At 39.4% G+C, this 27,152-nt stretch overlaps 2 protein-coding genes across 6 annotated transcripts in view; one reads left to right on the top strand and one right to left on the bottom strand.

The window, feature by feature from the left end:
• Positions 1-27,152, bottom strand: part of LOC136842402 (uncharacterized) — a 124,177-nt gene that overhangs the window by 16,953 nt on the left and 80,072 nt on the right. The window contains exon 2 of one of the 3 annotated variants that reach the window (XR_010854199.1): positions 738-980. The exons of 1 other annotated variant lie outside the window; for it this stretch is intronic. Coding sequence is in view for 1 of the 2 variants with exons in the window: in XM_067109661.1 (XP_066965762.1) it covers positions 18,504-19,625 (1,122 nt within the window). In the remaining variant the exon portion in view is untranslated. Of the gene's footprint in view, positions 1-737; positions 981-18,487; positions 19,714-27,152 lie in introns of those variants that run through there. One more of the 3 variants, XM_067109661.1, reaches the window with a different exon arrangement.
• Positions 794-17,784, top strand: LOC136842399 (sodium- and chloride-dependent GABA transporter 1-like). Of its 3 annotated transcripts, XR_010854197.1 has the most exons (14): positions 794-909; positions 6,137-6,536; positions 6,935-7,100; positions 7,680-7,814; positions 7,948-8,076; positions 8,899-8,932; positions 9,650-9,834; positions 10,831-10,895; positions 11,048-11,181; positions 12,006-12,261; positions 13,003-13,231; positions 13,897-14,009; positions 15,852-16,009; positions 16,524-17,784. XR_010854197.1 is itself a non-coding variant. In XM_067109654.1 (13 exons), exons 1-13 carry the CDS (start codon positions 869-871, stop codon positions 16,620-16,622), a joined length of 2,031 nt encoding a protein of 676 aa, XP_066965755.1. In that variant the 5' UTR covers positions 794-868; the 3' UTR covers positions 16,623-17,784. The 3 variants fall into 3 exon arrangements, 2 of the variants coding, with proteins under 2 accessions (XP_066965755.1, XP_066965756.1); XM_067109654.1 differs by lacking the exon at positions 13,897-14,009; XM_067109655.1 differs by lacking the exons at positions 8,899-8,932; positions 9,650-9,834; positions 13,897-14,009.

The following is a 27,152-nucleotide window of genomic DNA, read 5'->3' as shown; positions in this document are numbered from 1 at the left end:
GTATTCACAAGCGGATCCAGAAAAATTTCCCTCAGCCGGGCCACCAGTTTTAACACACACACACACACACACACACACTATATATATATATATATATATATATATATATATATATATATATATATATATATATATATATATATATATATATATATATATATATATATATATATATATATATATATATATATATATATATATATTTATTTTTTTTTTTTTTTCAAATTTTATTTCTGTAATCAATTTTATATTTCTTCCAATTTTTATATTTTTGTAATAAATTGTATATTTTTTCCAATTTTTATATTTCTCATTTATGGTATTATTTTTAAATCTTCAATATTATTATTTTGTCATTATTTTTCATTAGGGGGGGGCGTGCCCAAGTCGCCCCCCCGCCGGTCCCCCGCCCTGGATCCGCTAGTAACGCTGTTTACTGATGATGCCATTGACTTTTTTTTAAGATACCCTGATGACTCAAGCAAGCCACGCACCTAAAAACGTACCTTTGGTCCCAGCAACTGGTTTTCATAAACTTCCTAATTTTTTTTATGGTATTTCATGGCATGAGGCAATGGGACGTATTTTTGTTTTAAAAGTGAGTAAAACCGATGTTCCCTTTCGCTTTTACGTGTGCAACAGGTCACCTGGTGCAATAATAGTCACGTAGAGTACATAAACGAGAGACAATCTTGCGTAAAATTAAATAATAATAACACAAAAACTGCCAAACTGACACCTCAGGGTAGTAGTAGAGATTTGCCTTTGCAACGGCTATAAGAATGTCCAGGAGAATCATTTCTTCAGAACTCCTGAGATCTTCTCTCGGCAAAGTCATTTGATTTGTGATCACATATCCTTCGTTCGAATGTTGCGTGTATTCTCGCGGTGCATTAATTCTTCACCAAGGTAGGTCCATTCATGAAGAGCTTTTTTTGTTGTTGTTGTTCGTGAAGGCTTCCGGTTATCAAGACTTGTTCCTGGAATGAAAATTTTTTTTTTTTATCCAACTCATCTTTGTAAACAGTCAGTCGACGCGAGAATTGCACAATGTTTTTGAATGCTGTTTACAAATAAACTATTACGATGGATGAAATCCATTAGAAGTAAGTATAGCTTAGTTTTACCAGACCACTGAGCTGATTAACAGCTCTCCTAGGGCTGGCCCGAAGGATTACACTTATTTTACGTGGCTAAGAACCAATTGGTTACTTAGCAACGGGACCTACAGCTTATTGTGGAATCCGAACCACATTATAGCGAGAAATGAATTTCTATCACCAGAAATAAATTCTTCTAACTCTTCATCAGCCGGCGGTGGGAATCGAACTCCGGCCCATCGAATGACGGTCTGAAGCTCAACCAACTAAATCCATTAGAAAATTGGTCATCTCACGTGAAGTTTTCGTTCAAAGATGAGTAATTCATCAAAAAAGGGGGAAAATCCCTTGAAGAAAGAGTTGCTGTCGCCAAGTTTCCAATAACCATTTTTATAAACGCTCTATGTATTATATTCACGGTGCATTTAGTGACGACATACATGACTTTATTTGATACGCTGATGAACGCATAATGCTCTTAATTAATTTGATACTACTAGTTGTGGCACAATCATGGGTGATCTGGATATAGTTGGTAATTTAAAAAATAGAAAATATTTAGGCAGTTTCACGCTCAGAGGTTACAAACTTACAGTGACTGATCAACTTGATTCGTATGTTGTGATTCCAATCTTAGGCTTATAGGTAATTCTCGGCTTTACCGTCATGCTCGTAGTTGTGATATTTTGAAAAAAAAAAATATATATATAAAATATCACATATTAACATTTCCATTCCGTCGACTTTTCGTCTGAATGCTGCTGACAGGGTTACAGTAGTTAGCTTTCGAAAACGTTTATCAACTCGCCAGTTCCAGACATCCTAATATGTAGTAAGAGAGATGGTGTCAACCAAGGTCTATAGATTAAAGAGGTCTTCTCAACCCCGACCCAAAATATGACCGTTCTGCGCAGGTACAGATCGTGACGTAGGCCGGACCTAACCTAACCTAACCTAACCTGACCATTTCCATCCAAACATACCAAAGTACAGTGCGCGATGATCAGAGGACTTACGACTTCCTGGAAACAAATTATTTATTATAATTTCGGCACTAACATGAAAAAAGATCTCCTTTTAAATTGATTATTCAGGTTGAGAAAGCTGGGTTTCCTGTAGTAGCCATGGTTAGTGACTTAGGAACAACAAATGTTAGTTTATGGAATTCCTTAGGCATTGATATAGATAATTCTGCATTTGTTAACCCAGTAGATGATAACAGAGAAGTACATGTGTTTGCCGATGCACCGCACCTAATAAAACTCATAAGGAATAATTTCCTTGATCATGGATTTGTATTGTCGGGAGATAGGTTTGCTCATTGTGGTTCAGTTAGGGAGTTAATTATGAAAAGCAAAAGTGATCTACGGACAGCACATAAGCTCTCTGAAAAGCACATCAATGTAATGGGCATGCAACGCATGAATGTTAAACTAGCGGTGCAATTACTGTCCGAAACAACATATAAATGTCTTCAGTACTTCGGTAACAAAGGTTTGCTTGAAGATAAGGACTGGGAAACCACAAGTCAGTTTATTTGCCTTGTAGATACCTGGTTCGATTTATTTAACTCTCGAGTGCCTCGTGATAGGAAACCATCAAGAAATGCCTATGGGATGAATCTGGACATACAAAATAAAACGTTGCATGATGTGTCTAAAGAAATGAAAGTGATGAAAAGCAATAGGCTCTACCCTTTCCAAAAAGGCTTAATCTAATCATGCAATTCATTAATGAAGCTGCTGAGAATGGTCAAAGATATATTTCAAACATCATTTATTCTGACTTACAGGCTAAATCAAGATGGTCTTGAACACTTTTTTGGCTGCATAAGGCAGATGGGTTCATGTCATCAACATGCATCACCCGTTGCATTTAAGCACCGAATCAGAGCCCACATTCTAGGCAAAGAGAGCAAACTGTTAGGATCAAACTGCAACGTTGAAAGTTGCAATAGTGATATGATGACATCAACCTCATTTGCCAGCTTTCCTGTTGAACAAAGCGCATCCTACGTAGATGAAGAAACTTCTATCCAAAAAGAGCTAAGCCTGCCGGCTATGTCGTTTTGTTTGCCAGTGGAATTTGGTAATGATTTGCAAAATGATGACAATGTAGAATTGGAAATTGAAAAAGAAGAATTAGGAAATGCAATGGAAGATGGAGGCTTACAATACGTTGGTGGTTATATAGCTCGCAAGTTTCCTGAATATGAATTCCTTGGAAGTGCAGCGACGAAGGGAGATGGTTCGTGGATTGGTGCCGTAAGTGCAAGAGATGGAACGCTGTTGCAACCAAGCGAGGAATTTTGGTGCATTTAAAAACAATGGAAAAAATATTTCTCTGTTATCACGGGAAAAATATTTAAAACTTGCAAAAGGCGCCACAGATAAACTGACTGATTTAACTAGCGAGTGTTTTAAAAGCAATAACATCACATTACCAATCGAAGTTATTAAATTTTTGTTAGATGTCATACATTCTTTAGAATTCGTGTTTTGAACAGGAGTATTAGTTCATCAAGAAAAAGCGCAAAATAAAATGCAAAAGCTCGCAACGTGATATAGAACATAATTGAAGCATATACTTTGTATATATCATTATTTATTTTGTAAATTTAAACTGTCTAATGCTCAACAAATTTCAGTTATTTACATCATCAAATATATGTTTGGTTGTTTTAATGTAATAAAGTTATGTATTTGTTATCTTACTTTTATTTTCCCTAAAGGAATAAAATATAAATCTCTAAAAAGATGAAAAAAAACAAAGCAGAAAGAATAGTTCCTTTATTTTCTTATGGAAGTTCCACAGCTTACTCGGGCACGGCATGGTCTGAGTGACGTCACCGCTCTGACCCACCACAACTCCCAGACCATCCGGGTACCTGCGCACTACGGTGGCCTGAGAAGACCTCTAACAACTGAGTCATCGACAGCATCCACTGACTTCTTCTTCTTAGCCTGGGCTGCGAGGAGCCTTAGGCGAGATCATATGTATATCATCAACTGGCGCTGGGACGTATGTTCCGACGCAACCAAGGTCTAGAGACTATGCATTCTCTAATCTTTGTCTCCGCTAATTGTGGAGGGTCTTTAAACTCTCTCTCTCTCTCTCTCTCTCTCTCTCTCTCTCTCTCTCTCTCTCTCTCTCTCTCAATCACAAACAAGGAATTTTGGACACAATTGGAAAACGCCCGCATGGGTCGTGTTAGGGCTGAGGAGTTGTGAAAGTATCTATGTTTGGCTATAAAAATCGAAAGGAAGGAGAGAGAGAGAGAGAGAGAGAGAGAGAGAGAGAGAGAGAGAGAGAGAGAGAGAGAACACTTTACACAAAGACTTATGCTGACACAAACCTGGCTTCATCTACGCCAGCTAACCAACCTAAGACTGGCAGAGAGAGAGAGAGAGAGAGAGAGAGAGAGAGAGAGAGAGAGAGAGAGAGAGAGAGAGAGAGACTGAGGCGGATGGCAAAGGAGAGAGGGAAAAAAGTGATAGTACGTAACTGAGAACGCCATGGAAGACTTGAACAATGAAGAAGAATTAGAAGAAGAAGAAGAAGAAGAAATATCCATTTACGACATTGTAGGAAACGTTCAGTTTTACAGGATGCTGACAATGCACAAGAAATGGCAAAGCGAGAAACACAGAGTGGAAAACCAGTATCACCACATAGACCTATGTTCATGACCTTGACTCGTCCGCCAACGCCAAGTATGCAAGTTGCACCTGACAATCTAAGAGGAAGAATCTTCCTAGTGTAAGAGAGGGATAGAACGCAAAAAAAAAAAGGAAAAAAAAACCTGGGAGTGTCTTCCCACCCACCAACACTCCAGCATTATAATACATGCGATGGAGCAAGGTTAAATAAACTCTCCGGGGGCGCACCGTGACGTCATTCAAACGGTGTGATTATACGTTCCAGATCTCCGGCAGATTGGTTGCATTTTGCTTCGTTTTATTGGTTCAAAATGGACATGGCCAGTATGGAAAACAACACTGAAAGTACATCAGCTTGCTAAGCGACAGAAAAAACAGAGCTAGTTGCTTCAGAAATTGCGGACATTAGGCATTCTTCAAGAAGTTGTGACATGAGAATAAATTCTTTCTGTCCACATTGTTGAGCTAGTCGAGATCTAGTCTCAGTGATTGCCTAGCTCTCGGGAGGGATGACGTCACGCTAATTAACAAAGGCCCAGCGTTCGACTCTCCGACCTGCCAATGAAGAATTAGAGGAATTTATTTCTGGTTACAGAAATTCATTTCTCATCATAATGTGGTTCGGATTCCACAATAAGCTGTAGGTCCCGTTTCTAGGTAACCAGTTGGTTCTTAGCTACGTAAAATTAATCTAATCCTTCGGGCCAGCCCTAGGAGAGCTGTTAATCAGCTCCTCAGTGGTCTGGTTAAACTAAGGTATACTTAACTTAAAAGGTACATTAAGTCATATAATATCATTACCGAAGCTGCACATTTTCCTTTTTTTTTATCATGCACAAGCAGTGCTGAACTCTCTAGGTATATTGGTAATTACTTACTGTACTGTTGCACTGAAGTCTCCAGTACTCTCTTTCAGTGCATGGGGATAAGGCTGCAGGACCCACACCCTTCTTTCCTGTGCACTGAAAAATAGTATCTGGTTGTCAGGTGACTGTTGTTGGCCACAATGAAGGCAAAGAAGGGTGTGGGTCCTGCAACCTCATCCCCAGTGCATTGATCAAAAGATAAAAAAAAGGTGCACAGACAAAATGATCCAAGGTACATATATCTAAGGCTTACAGATTTCCACACATTTAAATGCGGGAAGAGGCTGCCTAACAGGAGTTACCAAGATGGACAGAATTCCCCTTACAGAGGAGGCGGGTGGAGGGTCACAGGTCAAGATGGGGGTAAAGAGAGTGAGTGCGGACAGAACACTGAGGGTCACCACTATTCAGACTTTCACCTCTCCATTTTTCATCACATTTCCTAACCAAATGAGTCTTTGAGATCTCATAAACTTCATCTAATCTAAGTTTCCCTCGTGTTTATGCCCAGAGTACCAGTAAGCGACCAACAAATTCAGGCTGAAAATGGATGTGAACTTGACAACACAGAGATCAACAGGAGACGAAGAGCCCCTCTTGAAATTAACTCTCCTGACAACAGAACTGTAATCAACCTTGGCGTCCAAACTGCTCAAGATGGCATCACCAGGAACAGCCTGCAGCCTGCCTTGGAGCTAAGCAACAATGGAGTGCAGGGCAAGGAAGGAGACTCTCTTAATCCCACTGGGGAAAGCACTCCAACCAGTGGTTCTCAACTCAATGGACGTACAGTACTCAGGAGGTCCACAGAGGAAGGAGAAGACCCCAGACAGGATCTTCCAGCGACAGAGAGATCTGTCAAAGCCTGGCCGTTGCGCAGTATTCAACAGCATGCTAAGAGAACCTATCAGGTAAATAAGATGTTCATGTTTCTGTATTTATTCCAAATGAAAACTTATTTTATTCTTGCATTCAGACTTGATGATGCACTGGAGACTTCCGGAAATTTTACTGTGGCTTCTATAGAGATTATAAGCCAGCGGTAATGTCCGGATTTTATCATTTATTGGAATCTTTAAGGAATTTTTTGCATGGGAATCTACAGTGATTACAAGACAGTTGCCCAAAGCATTGGCAGTTTTTTGTCACTCACCTTTTCTTAGAAGACTTTTGAGATTATATTTCTTAGAACTGAGAAAGTAAGACTTTAGAAAGCAGAACTGGTAAGGGAAGAGCAGTGTGTGGGATCAGAACCTAAGCAGCCATTCAGTTGAGCAATAGGCTAACACGCTTGATCTGTGCATTCCAGGGTATAAAGAAATGGGTGGTGAGACTGTTCCTGTACTTGGTAGGACCCGTCCCGACGAGACAGAGATGGAACTCCACATCAGACAGTATTATGGGGCTGTTGGCTGTAATTGTGGGCCTGGGCAACGTATGGCGATTCCCATACTACTGTTACAAATATAAAGGAGGTAAGTCCATCTCTCTCTCTCTCTCTCTCTCTCTCTCCTGTCAGTCTTCAGTGAGCTGGCTGGTTTAAAAGTGTCAGCATAGGCTTTTGTGGTAAGGTCTCTCTCTCTCTCTCTCTCTCTCTCTCTCTCTCTCTCTCTCTCTCTGATTAGTATTAAACCTGGTACTAGAAAAACAGAGTAGTGTTAAACGTGGTACTAGAAAACTGATTAGTATTAAACCTGGTACTAGAAAAACAGAGTAGTATTAAACCTGGTACTATAAAAACTGAGTAGTGTTAAACCTGGTACTAGAAAACTGATTAGTATTAAATCTGGTACTAGAAAAACCGAGTAGTATTAAACTGGTATTAGAAAAACTGAGTAGTGTTAAACCTGGTACTAGAAAAACTGAGTAGTGTTAAACCTGGTACTAGAAAACTGATTAGTATTAAACCTGGTACTAGAAAAACCGAGTAGTATTAAACCTGGTACTAGAAAAACTGAGTAGTGTTAAACCTGGTACCAGCAGACAACACATTGCAGCAATAGTCTGCCTAGTAAATACAAGTAATTTTGTATTTCTTCTCTTCTATTTTACAGTGAACTTCCTCATCGCCTACGGCGTCGCCCTCCTGGTGATCGGCTTCCCTCTGGGGGTAGTCGACATATCCATAGGACAGTATCTGAGTCTCGGACCCACAAACGCCTATGCTTCAATGGCGCCTTTATTCTCTGGTAGCTAAGATATATAAGAATAAAATGCATTATTTTCATAGCGATATTTATTTGCAAAATAAACGTTTTTGGCACAACAAATATTTTATGCGCAATAAAAAATTCCGCACGATAAATGTCTCTCTCCCACCAGGTCTAGGCTGGGCGATGGTGGCATCATCCGCTATTATAAGCATCTACTACGCTGTCATTTTGGGCTGGACCATCACCTATATTCACCACTCCTTCAGGAAAGACTTTACTTTCGCCCCTAATCAAACGGGTGAGTTTTTCGGAAGTTATTATTTAGAAAGAGTGGTTCGTGGTGGTAGGTTTCTGTCTCCTAACAGTAGCAGTTATGACCTGCACCATCGACGGATGGTCTCTTGTTTGTCACTTTTTCATGAGTTGCATTTTAACAGAGATCTTTCGCATTAACAATTGACCCCCGATCCCCTTCTCCTGCTGAGAGCAACCAGATAACTGTACCTCGCTGTCGAACTTCCCCAAAGTTACAGAGGTCCTTGAGTCCTCACACCGTGTTGTGCAATTGGAACTCCAGAAGTTCAAGCGAAGATGCGATGCACTACTACCCTAAAACAGTTCTGGTATTTTAATAACTTACTTACATTTTTATGTATTAATTTATTTGTTGGTATATCTGTTTTTCTAATAACTGATCTTCTCTTTCTGTATTTTCCTTTACCTTCTGTTACTTCTTGTGAGTGAACACCATAATATTCTTTGGTAACTTGAATTTCAAGTCAGTGGCCCCTTTGGTGGGCTTGTTCCAGATGAATAGGGTTCAATAATAACAATAATAATAATAGTGATAATAATAATAATAATATCATGAAATACAAAACCATTTCAATGGTGGTTCTTGCAGTTTTTTTTCTTCAGGATAATTTGTATGTAATGTTATACAAAAGAGAGTGTGTTGATTGTTTAACTATATATATATATATATATATATATATATATATATATAGATATATATATATAGAGAGAGAGAGAGAGAATATCATAGCTAGAATGGAGTAAATTTTTGCAATTATTAATATTAACGATTATTTTTTCCAACCTTCCGGAAGTGGCTCAACAGGAAATAACTACGAAAAGGCAAAGGCGTTTTTCAGGTGAGTTTCTTGAATCAGCCATCAAAGTAACTGATAATGATATATTCAAGTGATAATGATTAAGTATTTTCAATGTTCCTGTCAGCTAGGGGCCAGAAAGTTTTGGGGGAGGGAGCATAGGTCTATCTGCTGAGACATAGGCCTAAGGGGTCATTGCTTGCTCCTCTTATAACTGGAGGGGTGTCTTGTGTCACCTAGACCAATCATGTGAGAGAACTTCAACTTTCAAACACTGCATTTTCTAAATAATTTTTTTTGGGGGGGCGGGGGAGTGGTTCAACTTGCATTAGCCACTTGCTTATACCCATCTTAATTAACCTAGCCTATTCAGTGGCTCCATGCCCTATCTTAACCTGTCACAGGGCATCTTTATCCCAAATGGGGTAGTGAAACTCTCCATACCCAACAGTATTTGCCCTGAATCTTGATACATGCGTCTAGTTTCTTCCTCTTCTTCTTCTTCTTTGTCCTCAGCTTTGCCCATTTCTATATGGGGTCGCTGTTTCCTGTCAGCCCTCCCCACCTTCCTCTGTCCAATGCATCCTGATTTCTTAGGATGCATCTAGTTTAACCATATTTATTTCACATTTTACCTTATGGCTATTTGAACTTGAAAAAAATTAAATGTATGACCATAACATATTTCAGACTACTGCTAAATACATGATAGCGCCCAGGCTAAAGTCCATTTATTTTTTATCTCCTGTATTGTCACAGAAATGAAGTGAACCACTCCAACGACGACAAGGCCTTCGAGATCCAGTCTCAATTAGTTCTGGTTCTCGGTCTAGCCTGGCTGTTTGTCATGGTGTCTCTCGTCCGTGGCATCAGGAGTTCAAGCAAGGTCATGTACATCACCAACACGTTCCCGTATGTTGTTATGATGCTGCTTTTGGCCTATAGTAAGTAATGCGACCAGCTGTTTTCTGCTGACATGTCAGTTACACCCATTCACTCAGCCAATCTTCATTATACTCAAAACTATACCAGTCATCGACTATTTCTTTCGTTTCACTGCTAGGCTTTGCAATGTCTTTACTGCTTCCATTTTCACTAACTTAAGTTTCTTCATTTGATGGTGCTAATTTCATCTTTTTGAGCTTAAATCAAACTGGGCCTAGTTATGGTAACATGGCCTCCAGATCCTAGTGTAATGGCTCTGTTCTCTTGAATACCCCTGTCATATTTTCTTCATCAGTTCTCTTCACTCTGATGTATAAACAACTGTCAGGATATGCATCAACTTATCCTTTATGCATCTCTCATTGCAGTGACCCTTTTTGTTCTCTTTCTTAGAGTAAAGTGTTTCTGTCAATGAAAACATAAGCATAAGTATTGTAAGACTCAGGTACTGTGAAGTTCACCATTTTCATTGCTATATCTTACTTTTATGAGTTGTTGCTGTACATGTCCCATGTGCCAAGATCCTCAGTAAAAGGGACTGCAGTTGCTTAATATGGTCTAATATCTCTGGGCCTGATTCTTGCAGCTAAGAACCTTTCAACTTCTTGTGGTTTTGTGATCTGGAAAAGAACCCTACATGATTTCCAGGTTGACATAAATACCAGTTAACCTGGCTGGTTAACGGCTCAGATGTGTTTGTCGTATTGGCCTTGCGTAAATTTACTCCCTGTGCTCACTATCAAAATGATATTACCTTCAGGAGAGCTTGAGCAAAACATCTGTGGGTGAGCGGCCAAACTTCGTTTGCTCTGACTTGAATAAGACTGGCTGTTGTACTATTTGTTCAATCTGGCAATGGGGTATTGATGTTAAACTTTATAGAATTTTATCGCAAGTTTTGCTTGAGGACCATTGTCCACAAAGCACAGTAGGACTGCTAAAGCAAATAGATATAATCATTTGGCATTTTTTGCTTTTTTTTGAATCTCTTACAGGTTACCTGACGTATAACGTGGATGTATGGAACAAAAGCTTCGATTTATTTTTCTCCCCAAAAGAGGTAACTGTAGCCATACATATATTGCAGGTATTTGATTTACACTTATCAGAACAGTAATACAGAGCCTGAAACAAGCAATTCATTTACATCTGCAATTGATCTACTGCTGGACATGTCTTTTTTTTTTTAATTGTTTTGTCAACATTCCGTAGGTGGACGGCACCGAACTGCTGACGTGGGAAATATGGGTTGATGCTGCTTCACAAGTTTTGTTTAGCTTTGGTTACGTTTCCGGAAACATCATGACCCTAGCTTCTTACAATGACCTGCGACAAAATACCCTCTGGTAAGGAACGGTTCCGTAGCATCACATTCATTGTTGGGACTGTAACTTTTGGCATCAGTGAGAAAAATTTGCATGCAAAATATGACGAGGGGTTCGCACACTTCGTGAATGATTGTCGGGTTCTGTTATGTTGAAATGCCCCCCATAGTCTATGGGTTCAAATCTAAGTTTTATAGGTGCTGGAAAATTATTCATTTATTTTCTTCAGGCATCAGCAAATGAAGTAGTGCAGTTAATGTTATCCCCTTGACCATTATGGCCTGGCAAAACTTATGGCTAATTTGAAACACTCCTTCCTGTCAAACAAGACTCCCCACATTGGGGGGCGGGCGCGGGCGGAGTTGGCAGTACCACTAGTCGACCTCACTCCTTCCTGTCAAACAAGACTCCCCACAGGGGGGAGGGGGTGTGGGTGGCGGACTTGGCAGTACCATTAGTCGACCTCACTTGGTACACAGATGGTATTACTAAAGAGTGTTTGCAGCATCCTTTCAGCCCCTAGTTGCACTCACTTTTTATCATTGAACTTTACCTCCAATCCCAATTCCTTTCTTAAATCTTGCCTCCGACTTCTCTAACAGTTATTTCCGAGTGCAACAGAGGGATTTTCTCCCAATTCCACCTTCAGATCCCTGTACTACATCTAATTCGTTTTCTGAACCTCTTTATCTTGCTGTCCAGCCACCCAAACTCCCTCTTTTCCCTGTCTCAAGTGCTGAATGGCAGAAAGTGGCCCAGTCCTTGTCTTGACAGCCTCAATTTCATTAAACCAGATCAAATCAAACTAGACTTGATATGACTCATTTTCTCCCTTTCCTTTGCAGGACTGTGCTGTTCATCATCTTGTGGGACACCGCAGCGTCACTCCTCTGTGGGTGTGTGGTCTTTGTCTCCCTGAGTAAGCTGACCTCTGACTTGAATGTGAACATTGAAGCTCTGTTCAACCCCAATCACACAGCTGGCAGAATGGGGGTGGAAGTCGTCTTCATAGCGTACCCAGCTTTCCTGGCCGATGTGAAATCCCCTATTTGGTTTGTGCTCTTCTTCCTGATGGTCCTGACACTAGGCATCAATAGTCTGGTGAGATGCAGTGAAACTTTGTCCTAATTCGATTTAGCACCAGATACAGAAGTCTTGTCTGTAATTCAGGCTGGTTTTCACAGCCGCATAGGGAACACACTGTAAATACCCTACCAGCTGCTATTATGAATAGATTTTACATCTTGAACGAGGTTACTGATAACCACTTCTTTTTACAAGTACTGTAGTAATTAATCGTTTCACTAAACAAAAGCAGCAAGATGTTTGTCCGTGAAACACAATGCCTCCGGCAGTGACTGATTACTGCTTGATTACCTTTCCCCAAATTCCCTCTAATTACTTTTAGTGCCGTCAATTCACCTCACACCAGGAGGCACTATAGACATTACTCAAGGTTCTTTGCACCACCTCTTCGGCCCTTAGCTGCAGCCCCTTTCATTCCCTTCACTGTACCTCTGCTCATATTCTCTTTCTTCCGTCTTACTTTCCACCCTCTCCTAACAATTGTTTCATAGTGCAACTGTGAAGTTTTCTCCCTGTTACTCCCTTAGAACCTTTCTGCTCTCAATTCCCCCCATAAGTCCCAACGCCTGACCTTGGCCTAAATTTTATATTCTATTCCATATTCCATATTCCATTCCATTCATGCATAACTGCTTTTGTACAGAAGCTGTTGCTTAGTGTCAAAGTCCACAGCTTTTCGAAATTAAATCCCACATTTTACTTGAATGAAACCGTACTTGCCATCTCCCATCAAACAGCACCCACCCTCACTTCCAGATAGGACTCGTGGAAACTGTCACGACGGCCCTTTTTGACAACTTCACCCATCTAAGGAGTCGCTACTTCCCAAATGTGTGCGCAGTCATTTTCATGATGTTTCTCCTTGGTCTGCTGATGTGTACGAGCACCAGGTTCTACATCGTGGAGTGTATGCTCTCTTACTCGTGCCATCTGAGCCTTCCTCTCCTTGGGATCTCACACACCTTCCTCGTCTGCTATTTATTTGGTGAGTGACATATCTGCCATCTTTTGAGAGCCTCTTTATACCTCTTAAGTGTCCTGTAGGTTTTTTTTATTCTGGTCACAAGGATTACAGGCCAAAACAGTGACTAAATGAATGCTAATTCATTGCTTTAGTTTTTCATATCATGTAGTATCTGTTTTACCAAAGTAATTATTGTACAGTGAAGGTAGACCTTCTTGGAAGAGGGGAGAATTCACCAAAGAGTGTCGACTTTGTCTCATATAACAAATTTTAAGTTGTTAGATAATAATAAATCAGAAATAATTGATATTTTTCGAATATTCAAAGATGGTTTCAGATCTTCTGATGATCGAGTTGGAAAACTCTTTAAACTGTAAATATGATTAAAAAGTATTGGCCCGAATGGTCTGGTTTCGGCAGGGTCAGTCTCACCACATGTATGGACCATCTTTGGCAGAAGTTAGTCTAAATTGACTCACCTACCTACCCACCCTCTGGCCACCAGCCACGGTACTTTAAGTGCTATCACTTTACTTCACTTCCCTCTAGTCTTCCCACCGACAATACTGTCTAACTTCTTGAACTTGCCTCACTCAAGTTTTCAATCACCATTTAAGAACCAAAATCCTATGGGAGAGTCCTATGAGAGTGTAGAGATGACTCAATTACCAATCTTTCCCTTCCAGGATTTGATGATTTAATGACAATCATAAAGCAGGAGTTGCAAGTAACAGTTCCTAGAGTTATTGAATGGTACCTGAGGGTGGCACTGAAGTATGTCTGTCCTGTGGCTTTTTTTGTAAGTATAAATTTACTCTTGTGTAGAGCTTACACTTATGAAAGGCGATTAGGGCTGAGTCTTAATATGCCTTATTCTCTCTCTCTCTCTTGTTCTCATACTCCAGATAAGGGTTCAAATTCTGCTATGGACATTATCGTTTATTTGTATTCTTTCATTTGAAGATGGCATTGTGGTTATCACAATTACTTACTTATTTGGAGAAAAGTGACCAGTAGATTATATACCCATATACATACAGTAAACCCCCTGTATTCATGGGGGGATGCGTACCACAACCACCCACGAATAGTTAAAATTTGCGAATAGTTAACACCCCCTTCGAAAAATGCTTATAACTACCTATCTTGAAGGTTCAGATACCAAATGTATACCTTAAACTAGCATCCTACATCAAATATACCTTAAACTATTATCCTATTACTGTATTAATCCTTGAAATGGTATTATTAATGTCATTTCAAAGTAATTTTACCCTTGAAAATATATGTGTACATACTTCTAACCCTTCCAGCCAATAAGAGAGAGAGAAGAGAGAGAGTATAATATCTTTCTATCAACCACTCTCCCTTTCTATTTGTCTATCTATCCATCTCTCACATTCTGAGTATCATTTGGCATGAGAGAGAGAGAGAGAGAGAGAGAGAGAGAGAGAGAGAGAGAGAGAGAGAGAGAGAGAGAGAGAGAGAATTATTATTCTTGTTATTTAATGTCATTATTTAATCTTATTAAAACTAATATTAATATTTGAAAATTAGTACTGTAAATCATTATTTTATCATAAAATGTAAATGTATGTACAGTACAGTATTTAGGCACGAATATAATATGAAAATACAGAACATTGCTCTCTGAAAAAAATCTGCGAATGGGTGAGTTTTCCTGTGAACAATTTATAGGTATATATATGCACACACACACACCACTCTACTTAAAAACGAGTTACATTCTGTATGGCCATTTGTATGCTGAATTGTTTTTAAGTTAGTTACTGTACTCTTCATCCCTATTTATGTACAATATGATATAAAATCAATACAGTACTGTACGTGTTTCATCCTAAAACACAATACACTGAACATACAGTACTGTATGTACAGAGCAGGTGTGCAAAACAAAAATTTCCCATCAAGGGGTGAATAGTGAGACTGTCTACCAGATGGTTACTGCCATCAGTGACGTCATCGTGGGGGGTTGGGGTTACCCGGCTGACGTCCGACTGAAAGGCAATATCCTGTGGAAGGACTGAAACCACCAAACTTTAACTGTAAAGTGAAGTATACCTTAGTTTAACCAGACCACTGAGCTGATTAACAGGTCACCTAGGGCTGGCCTGAAGGATTAGATTTATTTTACGCAGCTAAGAACCAACTGGTTATCTAGCAATGGGACCTACGGCTTATTGTCGAATCCGAACCACATTATAACGAGAAATGAATTTCTATCACCAAAAATAGATTTCTCTAATTCTTCATTGGCCAGATGAGCAGAGTGCTAGCCAAGAACGATACTGACCTGTCCAATGAGGAACTATTTTAACTGTAACTTTAACTTTTATTTGTATCGCTGAATATTCGTAAGTAGGGTAGTGTCTGTAGACAAACACACACACATTATATATATATATATATATATATATATATATATATATATATATATATATATATATATATATATATATATATATATATATATATATATATATATATATATATATATATATATATATATATATATATATATATATATATATATATATATATATATATATATATATATATATATATATATATATATATATATATATATATACAAACACACACACCGTTCTCTTTCCCACAGTTCCTTGTCATATGGGCAGCGTTAAACACCGAAATACCCGGCCTGGAGGACCAAAAACTCCTGGCATGTACATCGCCCTAGGGTGGACCCTGTCCATCTCCCCATTTCTCCTAGTGCCAGCCTTCGCCATTTACAAGTACATCCAATTGAAAGATAAGGTAAGTTAGGCCTATTGCTGTTGGCTGTGTGGTGATTCAGTTATTGCCCGTCTTAAAAAAAAAAGAGGGGTGACCACTTTACGGAAAGTATATTTAGAATCTCAGAATATCCTCATTTCTATCTCCATTTGGATCTAGGCTTAGCAGAAAGAAATTGAGAAGAGGGCACTGGGGTTATTAAAAAATCTGCGGAAAGTCTTTTTATTATGATTTTTGTTTTAGAAATGTTTGTGATAATGCTGTATTGCATGGTTTCCATCTTAATTATGGGACAGTTTTAGTTAGGGCCAGTATTTAATGTTTTATGGGGGTAGCAACCGATTAGTGGGATAATGAGATTTACTGTAAATGAAAAGTTGTGTAGATCACAAACAAACAACTAAAACACATACTTCAGAATATATCTTCATTTTTGTGTATCTAGAGCTCATAACAGACTTAAGATCAGATACGAATCACAGATCAGTAAGCAATATTTTGGCAATAGTACTAACCCATCATCCTTTTTCTTTAGGACTGGCGTGTGCTTCTGAGACCGACTCAAGATTTCCTTCCAGAGTACCTGAGGGAGCATTCCAACAGGCCAGACATGTTTATACTAGCAGAATACTGAAAGCACCTTGCCTATCGTCACAAACAAGTCCACAAGGATCTGACAGGCAAGCAGGGACGTTCTGCTGTAAATATATCATCAACATTAGGCCTAGAAGTACATATTCTCACCTCGTTATCACTACACTCAGACCAGGCATTCTCAGAAGATTTTAGGCCAAGACCCAGTAGTCACTTCCGGCCCAACTTGTCACAGACAGCCCAGTGGTGACAAGAACTGGTTGATGAGTTCAACCAGCAAGCGTCACATCACCAAAAGGCTCAAGGTGACAGCATAAAAAATCCTATTAGACAACGTTGTTTTCACCTTGAATGAATGAGTCATTTCATAAATTTTGTTTACCAAAAACAGTTACATTCGCAAGATGACGCGACAACCCTCTGGGAAGTCTTCGCGAGTTCGGGTCGTTTCGGCCGTAAGCACGTTTACGTGCAAAATGGGTGCCGTGTTTAGTACCAGCCCCTTGGGGATGTACGTAAAACATAAAATAATAACGGTAAATACCATAAACATAACGTCTTACATTGTTTTGGATGTTACGGCCTAAGTGACTTATGGCCGAAACGACCAGGACCGGTCTTTGAGACTCATCTCGTGAATTTCAGCAGCCCACCTTATCACCACTGGTATACCCACAGGTATACTTGGCAGGTCTACCTGAACAAGTAAACCTGAATAGGTTTAATCAACTACCTGTCCAGATATACATCTGAGTCGTATACCTGTTCATGCCTAACTTCCGCAAGGCATTGAGTACAAAGTAAAGGCATAATTAGATTAACCATAGATTTTGTATTTAGATTCTAAGCATCAGGAATACAAAGATGATTGCACTCATAGGAAATTAGTATTCTGACAAAAATTAAATGCATATTTGGCCAAGCATATTGTAATATTTTTATTCCATTCCATGCTTAATCATCTAACTGCAAATGGGATCTCTCGATTTCATAGAAAATCTGACGTTTAAAAAGATCCCTTTTCCAACTAAGCGAGCTTTCATAAATGCTTATATGACTGAGCAATAACGAGTGTGTTTAGGAAAGTTATTATAACTGTGTCACAAGTTTAGTCATATTATGAAAATGCTTCAACAAGAGAGCTTGGAGGGTAAGGTGCCATATCACAAATCAATGTAAATAAAATTTTTTCCAAGCCCAAATGTATTTTCATTGGTAACTCAACAATGGGAAATGTGTACCTTAACAAAAAAAAAAAAAAAAAAAGAACTTGAGCCCGCCATGAAGCACAGTGCTATACTTTGAACAAATACTGCCATCAAAACTTCTTTTTATTATTGTTGTTGACTAAGTCGTAGAGTTTTTGCTCTGATTGGTTCAGCAGTTCATGACGATCGGTTTCTGTCTGTTTAGTTTGTGTCAAGAAAAAGATTTATTTTCCTATTCTTGTTATAATGGATGACACTCTTCTTCCTGATTTCATAAAGGGAATATGCAGTTTACCCGGCAGGGTCTTTACGACGCTATGATTTTCAGTTGCTTGTCCAATGCTGTGTTAATTTGATTGCTTCCATCACATCATTAAGTGCGTGAACGTTGTTACTGGTAGACCTTTATGATGTATTCGTGATCACAGTTCTACTGCTGGGAAAATTATGATAAGTTTTGCCAAATATACTGTATAGGTGACGGAATATTGGCACGTTAGCATTCTTGCAATTTGATAATAGTAGTAGTAGTGTAGCAGCAGTGGTCAACAGGGTTGCCACTCCAAAAAATATAAATAGCCAAGATTGCCCTCTAAAAAAAGACAAGATTGGCTAAAAAAAGCCAAGATTGTCTAGAGCGTAAATAACACTTAGAATTATAGGCTAACATCAACAATGCCACAAAAATGGGTCTTACCTCATACATAAATACATTATTGAAGAAAGATAGGAAGGGGTGGGTCATCAACATTTTCAGGCTCACAACTATGCAAAGTTGCCTCATCATGTTGACTGGTTCTCTGGACATAGCGTTGATGACACTTGCCAGTTTTGACATCACTGATGAGTGATGGGGATGGTTTCCACACATAACATTCTCCTCCATGACGTGAAATGGCTTGTTTAGCAAGTATTCGATCGGCAACTGCCTCTGCTTGAAGTCTATTAGCTTGCTTTGTCTTAATTATATTTACCATAGAAAATATCCTTTCTACGCAGGCAGAGGAATGGGGTAAGGCCAATAGGCCACACATTAATTTTGAAAGCAATTGATACTTTACATGATTATTGCCATCTTTGACAGTTAATATTTCTTGCCAGAATGAAGTTGCCTTGTCACTCAAATCTCTCAAACTTTCTTTTGCTGTAAGTAGGTCTTGCCACTGATCTTCCAAATCATCATAATCTTCTTCCATAACAAGAGTTGGGAAGTGTATAGCAAGCTCAGCAATTGACTTCACACGTCTGTTAGGGTTTAGAGCTTCTTTGGGTTCAATAACATGCAACTTAGCTAGTAGACAGTCTTCTGCAAGGGGAAATCTCTTTTTAATCTGCTTACACAGTTCCACTAAAAATTGTTGGCAATCCAACAAGAACCTTTTCTTTGCTCCTTTGTCCGCTATTGGTTCTTTCAATAGCTGTGCCTGGCATCGACCACCCAAATTAATTTCTTCTAGATTCTTGTGCAGAGAATTGTCAGTGGGATCAATATCATCAAGTTTTTTAGTTAACACCACATCTTCTCTAATAAACATGGCTAGTATACTTCTGTATTCATCTGCAATTATAGCATACAACGATCCCAGTCTAAAATATTCAGACTGGAATTCCAGATTCATCTTTTCTACTTTGCCAATGATATAATTCAAAAATAGAAGCATATGCTTAGTCCCACAATTTACCAGAGTTTTGTATATTTCTCCTGCACCGTCGAATTTCACAGATTCCGTTTTCATTTCAGCTTCAAAAAAGAGTTTCAGAGCATCCCACTGCTCTATTATCCTTGTGATAACGTGTCCTCTGGACAGCCACCTTGTCTGTGACATCTTAAGCATTCGATGTTTTGGACTGTGCACAATATCCTGTATTAGTTGAAATTGATGATTACGCTTACTACTTCGAGCAAAATAGCAACAAACATCTCTTAAGAACTGTTCCAAAAAGAAGGCAAATGAGAACAGGCATGGCTTGCACAGAGTGCAAAGGAATGGCATGTACATCCTAAAATGAATACTGATGGCACTTCTCGTTTTAGGAAGGCTTGGAACCCATTATTTGTGCCCAGCATAGCTGAGCAGTTATCACTGCCAAATCCTATTATATTTTGAAGAGGTATATCTTTGCTTGCAAACAAATTCTTAACAACTGTAAACAGGCCTTCACCACTGGCATCCTGAACCTCAACGATATCAAGTAATACGTCACAAACTTTACCTATCTTTTGATCAAAATACCTCACCATCACTGCAAGGATCTGGGATACGGATATGTCTGTGCTCTCATCAATTAATAGAGAAAAGACATTTTCCTTACAAATTTTGGCAATTTCTTCACGTTCCTCAAGTGCAATACCATCCCTCATTACATATGAGGCTTTAGTCTTCTTCAAAGACATATTCTGAGCTATTTCACATTTGGGAAACATCTTTTTTATTACTTGTATCAAATGGTCTGCTTGCTTAAATGGTGTCCCATGTTCTGCCATGAATGCAGAGAGTAAAAGTTCAGCTTTACTTACGTCACTTGGAAGATCATTTTCATTTTTCTTCTTGATAAAAGTATCAATCACCGTGGCATTTTTCTTTGCCTCATAGTTTTTCACATGTTTGTTGGAAGATTTGTGGATTTTAAGCTTAGATTTATTGCAGTTTTTCAACTTCGTGTCACACACTGTGCAAATAGCTGTATGTTTATCTTTAAGATCAATTTTAAGCCAGTCTTTGAATTCATCATCCTTTAGCGATTCTTGGCGCACTGCTTGCTTGTACCATATTTTAATTTTCTTTTTTGGTGGTGTACTAGCTCCACTAGGGCCACTGGTTACCTCCCTATCACTGTCACTAAGTTCCTCTATATCACTCATATTGTTAATTAATTAAAGCAATTAAGTTTGACCTGCCACAAGAAAGTACTTAAAATGCACATCCAAAGGGGATAAATAATCACGAAGATTCAGATTCACGAACTGAATGAAGTGCCGTGGTTGGCGCTGGCGGACGGCGGATGGTAATTGTGATGGTGCCAGATATGGCTATATACTACCTATATTATGTAAGCAATGGTTAACTCATCCCTAGGCCAAGTATTAAGGACCATTTTAAGTGCTTTCAAAAAACAAAAGAAAATAATGTAGGAATTAAAAGCTAATAATCAACCATTATTCATATAATATTTGTAGACAAATAAAAAGGCAACATCTCATGTTGGCGCCTCTTAGCTGGACATGTCTAGTCGTCTAGTAACGGTTCCTGAAGTTCTGAACTACTCTCAGACAGTCGGACTCCCGTCATCCAATCTCTCTCTCTCTCTCTCTCTCTCTCTCTCTCTCTCTCTCTCTCTCTCTCTCTCTCTCTCTCTCTCTCTCTGGTGCAGAGTGTTTTCAGGATTAATGGTCCAAGATACGAGGACAATAACAGGAAATTAAGGAAATTTTCAGTGCTACAATTGAGAATGTCCCAAAAAGACAAGATTTTCACATTTTATAAGAAAAAAAGCCTAGCCGACAAGGTCTATGTAAAAAAGCCAAGATCTAGTCCAAAAAGCCTAGGAGTGGCAACCCTGGTGGTCAAGCTTCCCACATTTAAAAAAAAAAAAGTGTAGATAGTAGTAGCAGAAGAGCGCGAGCTTTGTAACGGCTCATATCCTTCGTTTACTTTAGATGAATAGAGGTTGCGGGTAGGCAAGCTTTTAACGGCTCCTCCTCGATTTTCTCACATGATATTCTTTTTGTTGGGTGCTTAGAGTTCGTTAATATTAGTTTATATACTCTTTTAGCTTATATTAATCAGATATCAGTCTTTACTTCTCGTTAGAATCCTCAGTAATAATAAATATTCACCCATTTTACCTATGTCTTCTTCATGAGATTGCTGTGATGATGGCATAAAGTCTCGGGCACTGTATACGAACATTGTGCAAATTTCACCATTGCTATTGCAATTCAGGTAGGTATATTGTGGATATATCTTCATAAGCTGTTTTCCCATTTACGTACATATCATTACTGGAATTCGCCGTGATGTCGCAAAGTTATTATGACGTCTTCAGCATTTTCCTCGGAATGTTTACCGCTTCAGTTGCCAATCAGACGAAGTCTGCTCCTTGACAAAACAAAGCGAGAAATTTGGCAATATTGCGAACCTTTTGCCAATTACCTTTAAAAAAAAAAACAAAGCAACAAATTTGGCAATATTGCAAAGTCATCATCATTGCCACAGAAACCGAAGTGTTTTGCACAGCGGAAGATAATAGCAAACGCACAACGATGCGCTTTTTGGACGGACTTTGTAGAAGACACATTGTAATTTTATGGTTTTAAATTGACCAATTATGATCTGTGAAGCGATTCATTAAAAGATACATCGAATTTGTTGCTTACTCTGCCATTTTTCGAAAGGAGGCCGTTGGCAACACTTGCACGGCAAGCCGAGAAAACGACAGAAATTTAATTCTAAGCATTTTAAATGAAATAAATGTAATTTACCGAGCGTTTTTATTAACGAGATATAAAATTTCCCGCATCTTCCTCCATCTTCGAAAGGCTGCTCGCCGTTGGCAACATTGGGCGAGAGGCCGAGGAAGCGGCGCTGTTGCCAAGCCAAAATGGCCGACCCGGACCCAAACACCTTTTACAAACCCCTCAAGAGCAACTTCGGCTACTGCCTGCGCCTCAACGCCGTCACCGCCCTGCTGAGGAAGCATGAGGAAAATACCTCGACGAGGTATTCCCTCCTCCGGTCGGACCCCAACTTCGGAAACTCGAGTAAGACCAAAGAGAATGTGGGCCTTCACAGTTGGCAATATTGAGAGGACGTGATTCGGGGGGCGAGAGCAACAACAATGTCTCGCGTCGCCCCCCCCCCCTCTCATTTATGATTGAAACGGTTCTAATAAATCGTTTTGATGTTTAAATGTCGAGTGGAATGTCTTTTTTTTAGGTCGGGGGCCGGTTGCTGGTGACCCCAGGGTGGGCCCTGTGGTGGGTCCTAAGCACGAGGGACGGGATACGTTTCCCCCCCGAAGGAGGAAACTTATCCCGTCTCTCTTATTTATGATTTAAGTGGTTCTAATAAATCATTTTGACGTTTAAATGTTGAGTAGAATGTTTTTTTTTAGATAAATGGCGGGGTGCCGGTTACCCCAGGGGCGTCGGGGTAAGCCCTTAGGTCAGACTTGATCAGGGGGGACGCATGAACGAGGAAACGTATCCCTCTCTGGCTCGATAATTTATGATTTAAAATTTTAAAAATATATTTTTAATGCCTGAATGTCTAGTAGAACATCACACAGATAGCCTAATTATTTAATGCCCAATACCCAGGTCTTTGGGGCATTCTGATAGGGCTACGTCAGACTAAGCAGGGGCGACTCCTGACGAAGGAAACTCATCCCCCTTGGCTCGATAATTTATGAATTAAATGGGAGAAATAGATCTTTTTTTTATTTAAATTTGGGAAATATATCTTTTTAACACCTGAATGTTTTTAGAGCATCGCATACGTCTTTTAATGCCCGGTACCCAGGTCCTGGGTACTGGGAGGGTGGGGGTTGCTTCCCCTTCCCTGGACCCCGCCCAGAGTAACACTGAATATCCGTATCCCTACTCTGCATACTAGGCTACCCGTTGAGTGAATGCAGATCATGGGGTCAGGGCTAGTGTGGGCCTATTAGGCATTTCAGAGGGAATATCCAGATTGTAAACTAACCTAACCTTGGACACTATGCCCTGACCTGTCCCCGGGGGCGGCGGTTGCTTGGTTAATGTTCGTTTCCGGTCCTGACGTCCCTACTCATTTTTTTACCATATCTTTCGAATCTTCATGAAAAAATGAAACATTCTATATACATAATTCTTGCAAACTAATATTTATCACAATAAAAATAAAATATATGTAAATGAATGAGGATTTTTTCTAAGTTTCAATTTTGCGAAATGCACTTAGGGACATTTGAACGGATATTTGATCCCCCAGCGGCTAGTACTAAACACGGCGAAACCGTGTAGATGAATCGCTGTTTTGCCATGTTTAGTACTAGCCCTCTTGTGGAATTACAGTTTGGACCAGAAACAAACTTTTACCCCCTACTCTGCACACTAGGCTACCTGTTGAGCGAATGCAGATTATGGGATCTGGGCTATTGGAGGCCTAGCAGGCATTTCAGAGGGACTATCTAGAATGTAACCTAACCAGACTGGTGACTGCCCTATAGTCCGAAGGCCCGATAGTCCGAAGGTAAGCTAGTCCGAAGGTCCGATAGTCCGAAAGTCAGAAGGCCCGATAGTCCGACGGACTGTAATCAGCCCCCACCCCTCCATAGCTAATACAGCAAAATTGTAACCAGTAAACACCCATAAAAATACCAACATAACGTACCCTAGGGGTGTTTACTGGTTACAATTTTGCCGTATTAGCCATGGAGGTGGGGGGATTAATCAGGTGGGGGTGGGGGGCGCTTGCCTCGGAATGCCGGCTTAGACCTACGACTATCGGACTTTCGGACTATCGGGCCTTCGGACTGTCGGGCCTTCGGACTAACGGACTGTAATCACCAGACTTGACTTACCTTGGCCTAACCTTGGATGCCATGCCCTGATCTGGCCGGAGTCGGGGGTGGATGCCTAACTCAAAAATAAGTCGTGACCCCTCACTCTACATTCTGCTCAATTTAAGACCTTAAGGTTAAGACGCATTGTCTCTTCATATAGCTAGCAGACTTTTGTTTTTTATAGTTTGATTGGTAGGCTGCTTTATACGAGCTAGCCCGGGCTGAATTGGGCTAACCTAATTTATTGCTTTTCTATGTATTCATTGTAGGGTAAAACTGCAAATTACTACTGCGCCCCTGTAGCTCGGTAACTGCCAGTTTATGTGCAGAAATGGGGCCTGTCTTTGGGGATGATTGTGAAAACATAAAAGACTGTAAGTATTATAAACATAAGTAAAAGACACAAAAATAAACAAGAAACAAGCAAAAGGCGGTAAATATTATGTTTGCGGAGTGGCAGGAACCAGGCCGTGGTAGTAATCTTCAGTTTTACCTACTTTTTTATATGGTCATTCATTCTATTTGGTAGTAATAGCCTACTATGAGACTAGGCTGTGATGAACTACATACTCTGGTGATTGTTTATTTTGTTTTATGCATTTTTTATTTTGTTATACTTTGTGTTTTATGCATTTTTATTTTTTTATATTTTGTGTTTTATGCATTTTTTTTATTTTTCATTCGTGCAAACAATTTATTTTTATGTTTCCCCTGCCCCATGTAATATCTTCATGCTGTAGTCCAAGGCTGTGATCCCTAGCCAAATGACAAACTATTTGTTGTGGTGAATGTTTATTAATTTTGTTTTATGCATTTCTAACTATTATGGTTAGTGCAAACCAATTTTTTTTGTCTTGCAACATGTGATAACCAGAAATTATGAGGGACCCCAGTGAGAAATGGGTGGTTTTTGAATGGGGGAAAAGTAATTCACTAATCAGAAAGGTTGGATATGTTCGTGAAATGCATAGATCATGTGGATCAGCAGTAAATATCAGCAAAAAATGTTTAAAGCATGAAAGAGTACCTGACCTAGCTGTTTTGCTGCCAACAATAGGTAGGCTGCTGCTGCAAACAGCGTGTCATTGTCTGTCGTCAGGTTTAGTACGACTCTGCTGCAAACAGCGTGTCATTGCCTGTCGTCAGGTTTAGTACGACTCTGTTTCGTAGGAGTTTTGTCTTGACTCCAACTGAAATGTGGAATAGTTTCCCCAGTGCAGTTGTGGAATTCGCCAATCTCTGAATGTCTAAGCGAGAAGCGCATGAATTCCTGCTCTCTGCTGCTGTCTCCTGAATTTCAGGTTTATGTCTTTTTTTTTCTATTCCTTCATATTTATTATCACTTTTGCCTATAATCTGCCTCTCTCTGCAGGGTTATTCCCTTGTAGAGCCCTCTTGAGTTTACAGCCTGTGGACTGTGTCCGTAAGGGCTTTCAGCTGAAGATTTAAAATAGCAAGGGCAGCCATCAGCATGCATCCTAACCTCCTAACCTAACCTAGGATGCCAGATCTTTAACTGTTAGGGGACCATTTGAACAACCCCGGCCTTACCTAACCTGATGTAAAGTGGCACGAGAGTTATAGAATAGAATACAGGGGTTGTATCCTATTTTAATACAGCCTATCCTAACTCGATGCAAGCACACCATGTCCTCCTATAGCCTGGTAGCTTATTGTGACCAAGCAAATTGCACCACACACAAAATAGTAGACCATTGTTATTTGTATTACAATAGCCTGTCCCTGAGTTATTTGCTTAAATACTGTAATTATTTGAAAGGTACACGATGGAAATGAAAACTAGTAATATAATTTAGCCAAGCCTGGGTATTATGAAGACACTATCAAAGTTTTGTGTTTTGTTCTGTATAAGTAAATACAACTGTAGTAACAGCTTTATGGCCTGATACATTGAGCTGAATGATATCTTGCTAGCATAGTTATTGGATACATATAGTACTATGATGGCAGTATGAAAAAATGTGAAAACATATAGTACTTTATGCATTCCTATGATGTTTGCATCATGGTTAAAACTGAAAAAATATTTAAAACATGTTTATGCATTCCTAAGTTAGTTTTTCTTTGGGTTATCATGGTTAAAACTGAAGGTAATTAATATTTAACATAACAGTGATGTTTATGCATTCCTAAGTTAGTTTTTCTTTGGGTTATCATGGTTAAAACTGAAGGTAATTAAAGAAAGAACTTGTTCATGGGTATTGAACGGCTGCAGTGTCGGAATACCGAGGGAAGTTTTACTGTAAATGTAATTGTAAAGTGCTCTGACCTTTGAAATGTTAACTTTATAATTTTTTTATGACTTGTATCACAGGTATCTGGGCAAATTTGGCCAAACATTTTACAGTAAGATATTTTTAAATGATAGTTCCTGCTGTTTCTTAGGAAGCTAATGGAGAAATTTTAGATATTGTTACCTTACATCAATGTAATGTGTTTGACAGTGTCCTTTTTTTTTTGTATTTTGGGGGTTTTTGCATTCCATAACTACTTCCCACTCAGTTAGCTTAGTGCTGAAGTAGGGCCAAATTGGAGGTGAAATTCAAGAGTGTGGTATAGAAATGTTGCTGCGATAATTACAGGGATATATCCTGACCAATCCTACAGCTCTGCTTCCCACTATGCCGTTGGCTTCCTCCCCCCGGACCCTACATTTACCTTGCCTAAAAATTACTTTACCCGTAATACTTCAAAGGATACATTCCAACATAACCTGGGGTCCACTTTCTGACTTAACCTGTGTGACTTTCCTTTAACCTTTGCCAAACATTGTCAGTAGTATACTTCAAGTGGTA

This window comes from Macrobrachium rosenbergii, chromosome 10 (genome assembly GCF_040412425.1).
Source record: "Macrobrachium rosenbergii isolate ZJJX-2024 chromosome 10, ASM4041242v1, whole genome shotgun sequence".
NCBI classification, from domain to species: Eukaryota; Metazoa; Arthropoda; class Malacostraca; order Decapoda; family Palaemonidae; genus Macrobrachium; species Macrobrachium rosenbergii.
Note: the sequence above shows the minus strand (reverse complement) of the source record. Positions and strands in the feature narration are given on the sequence as shown.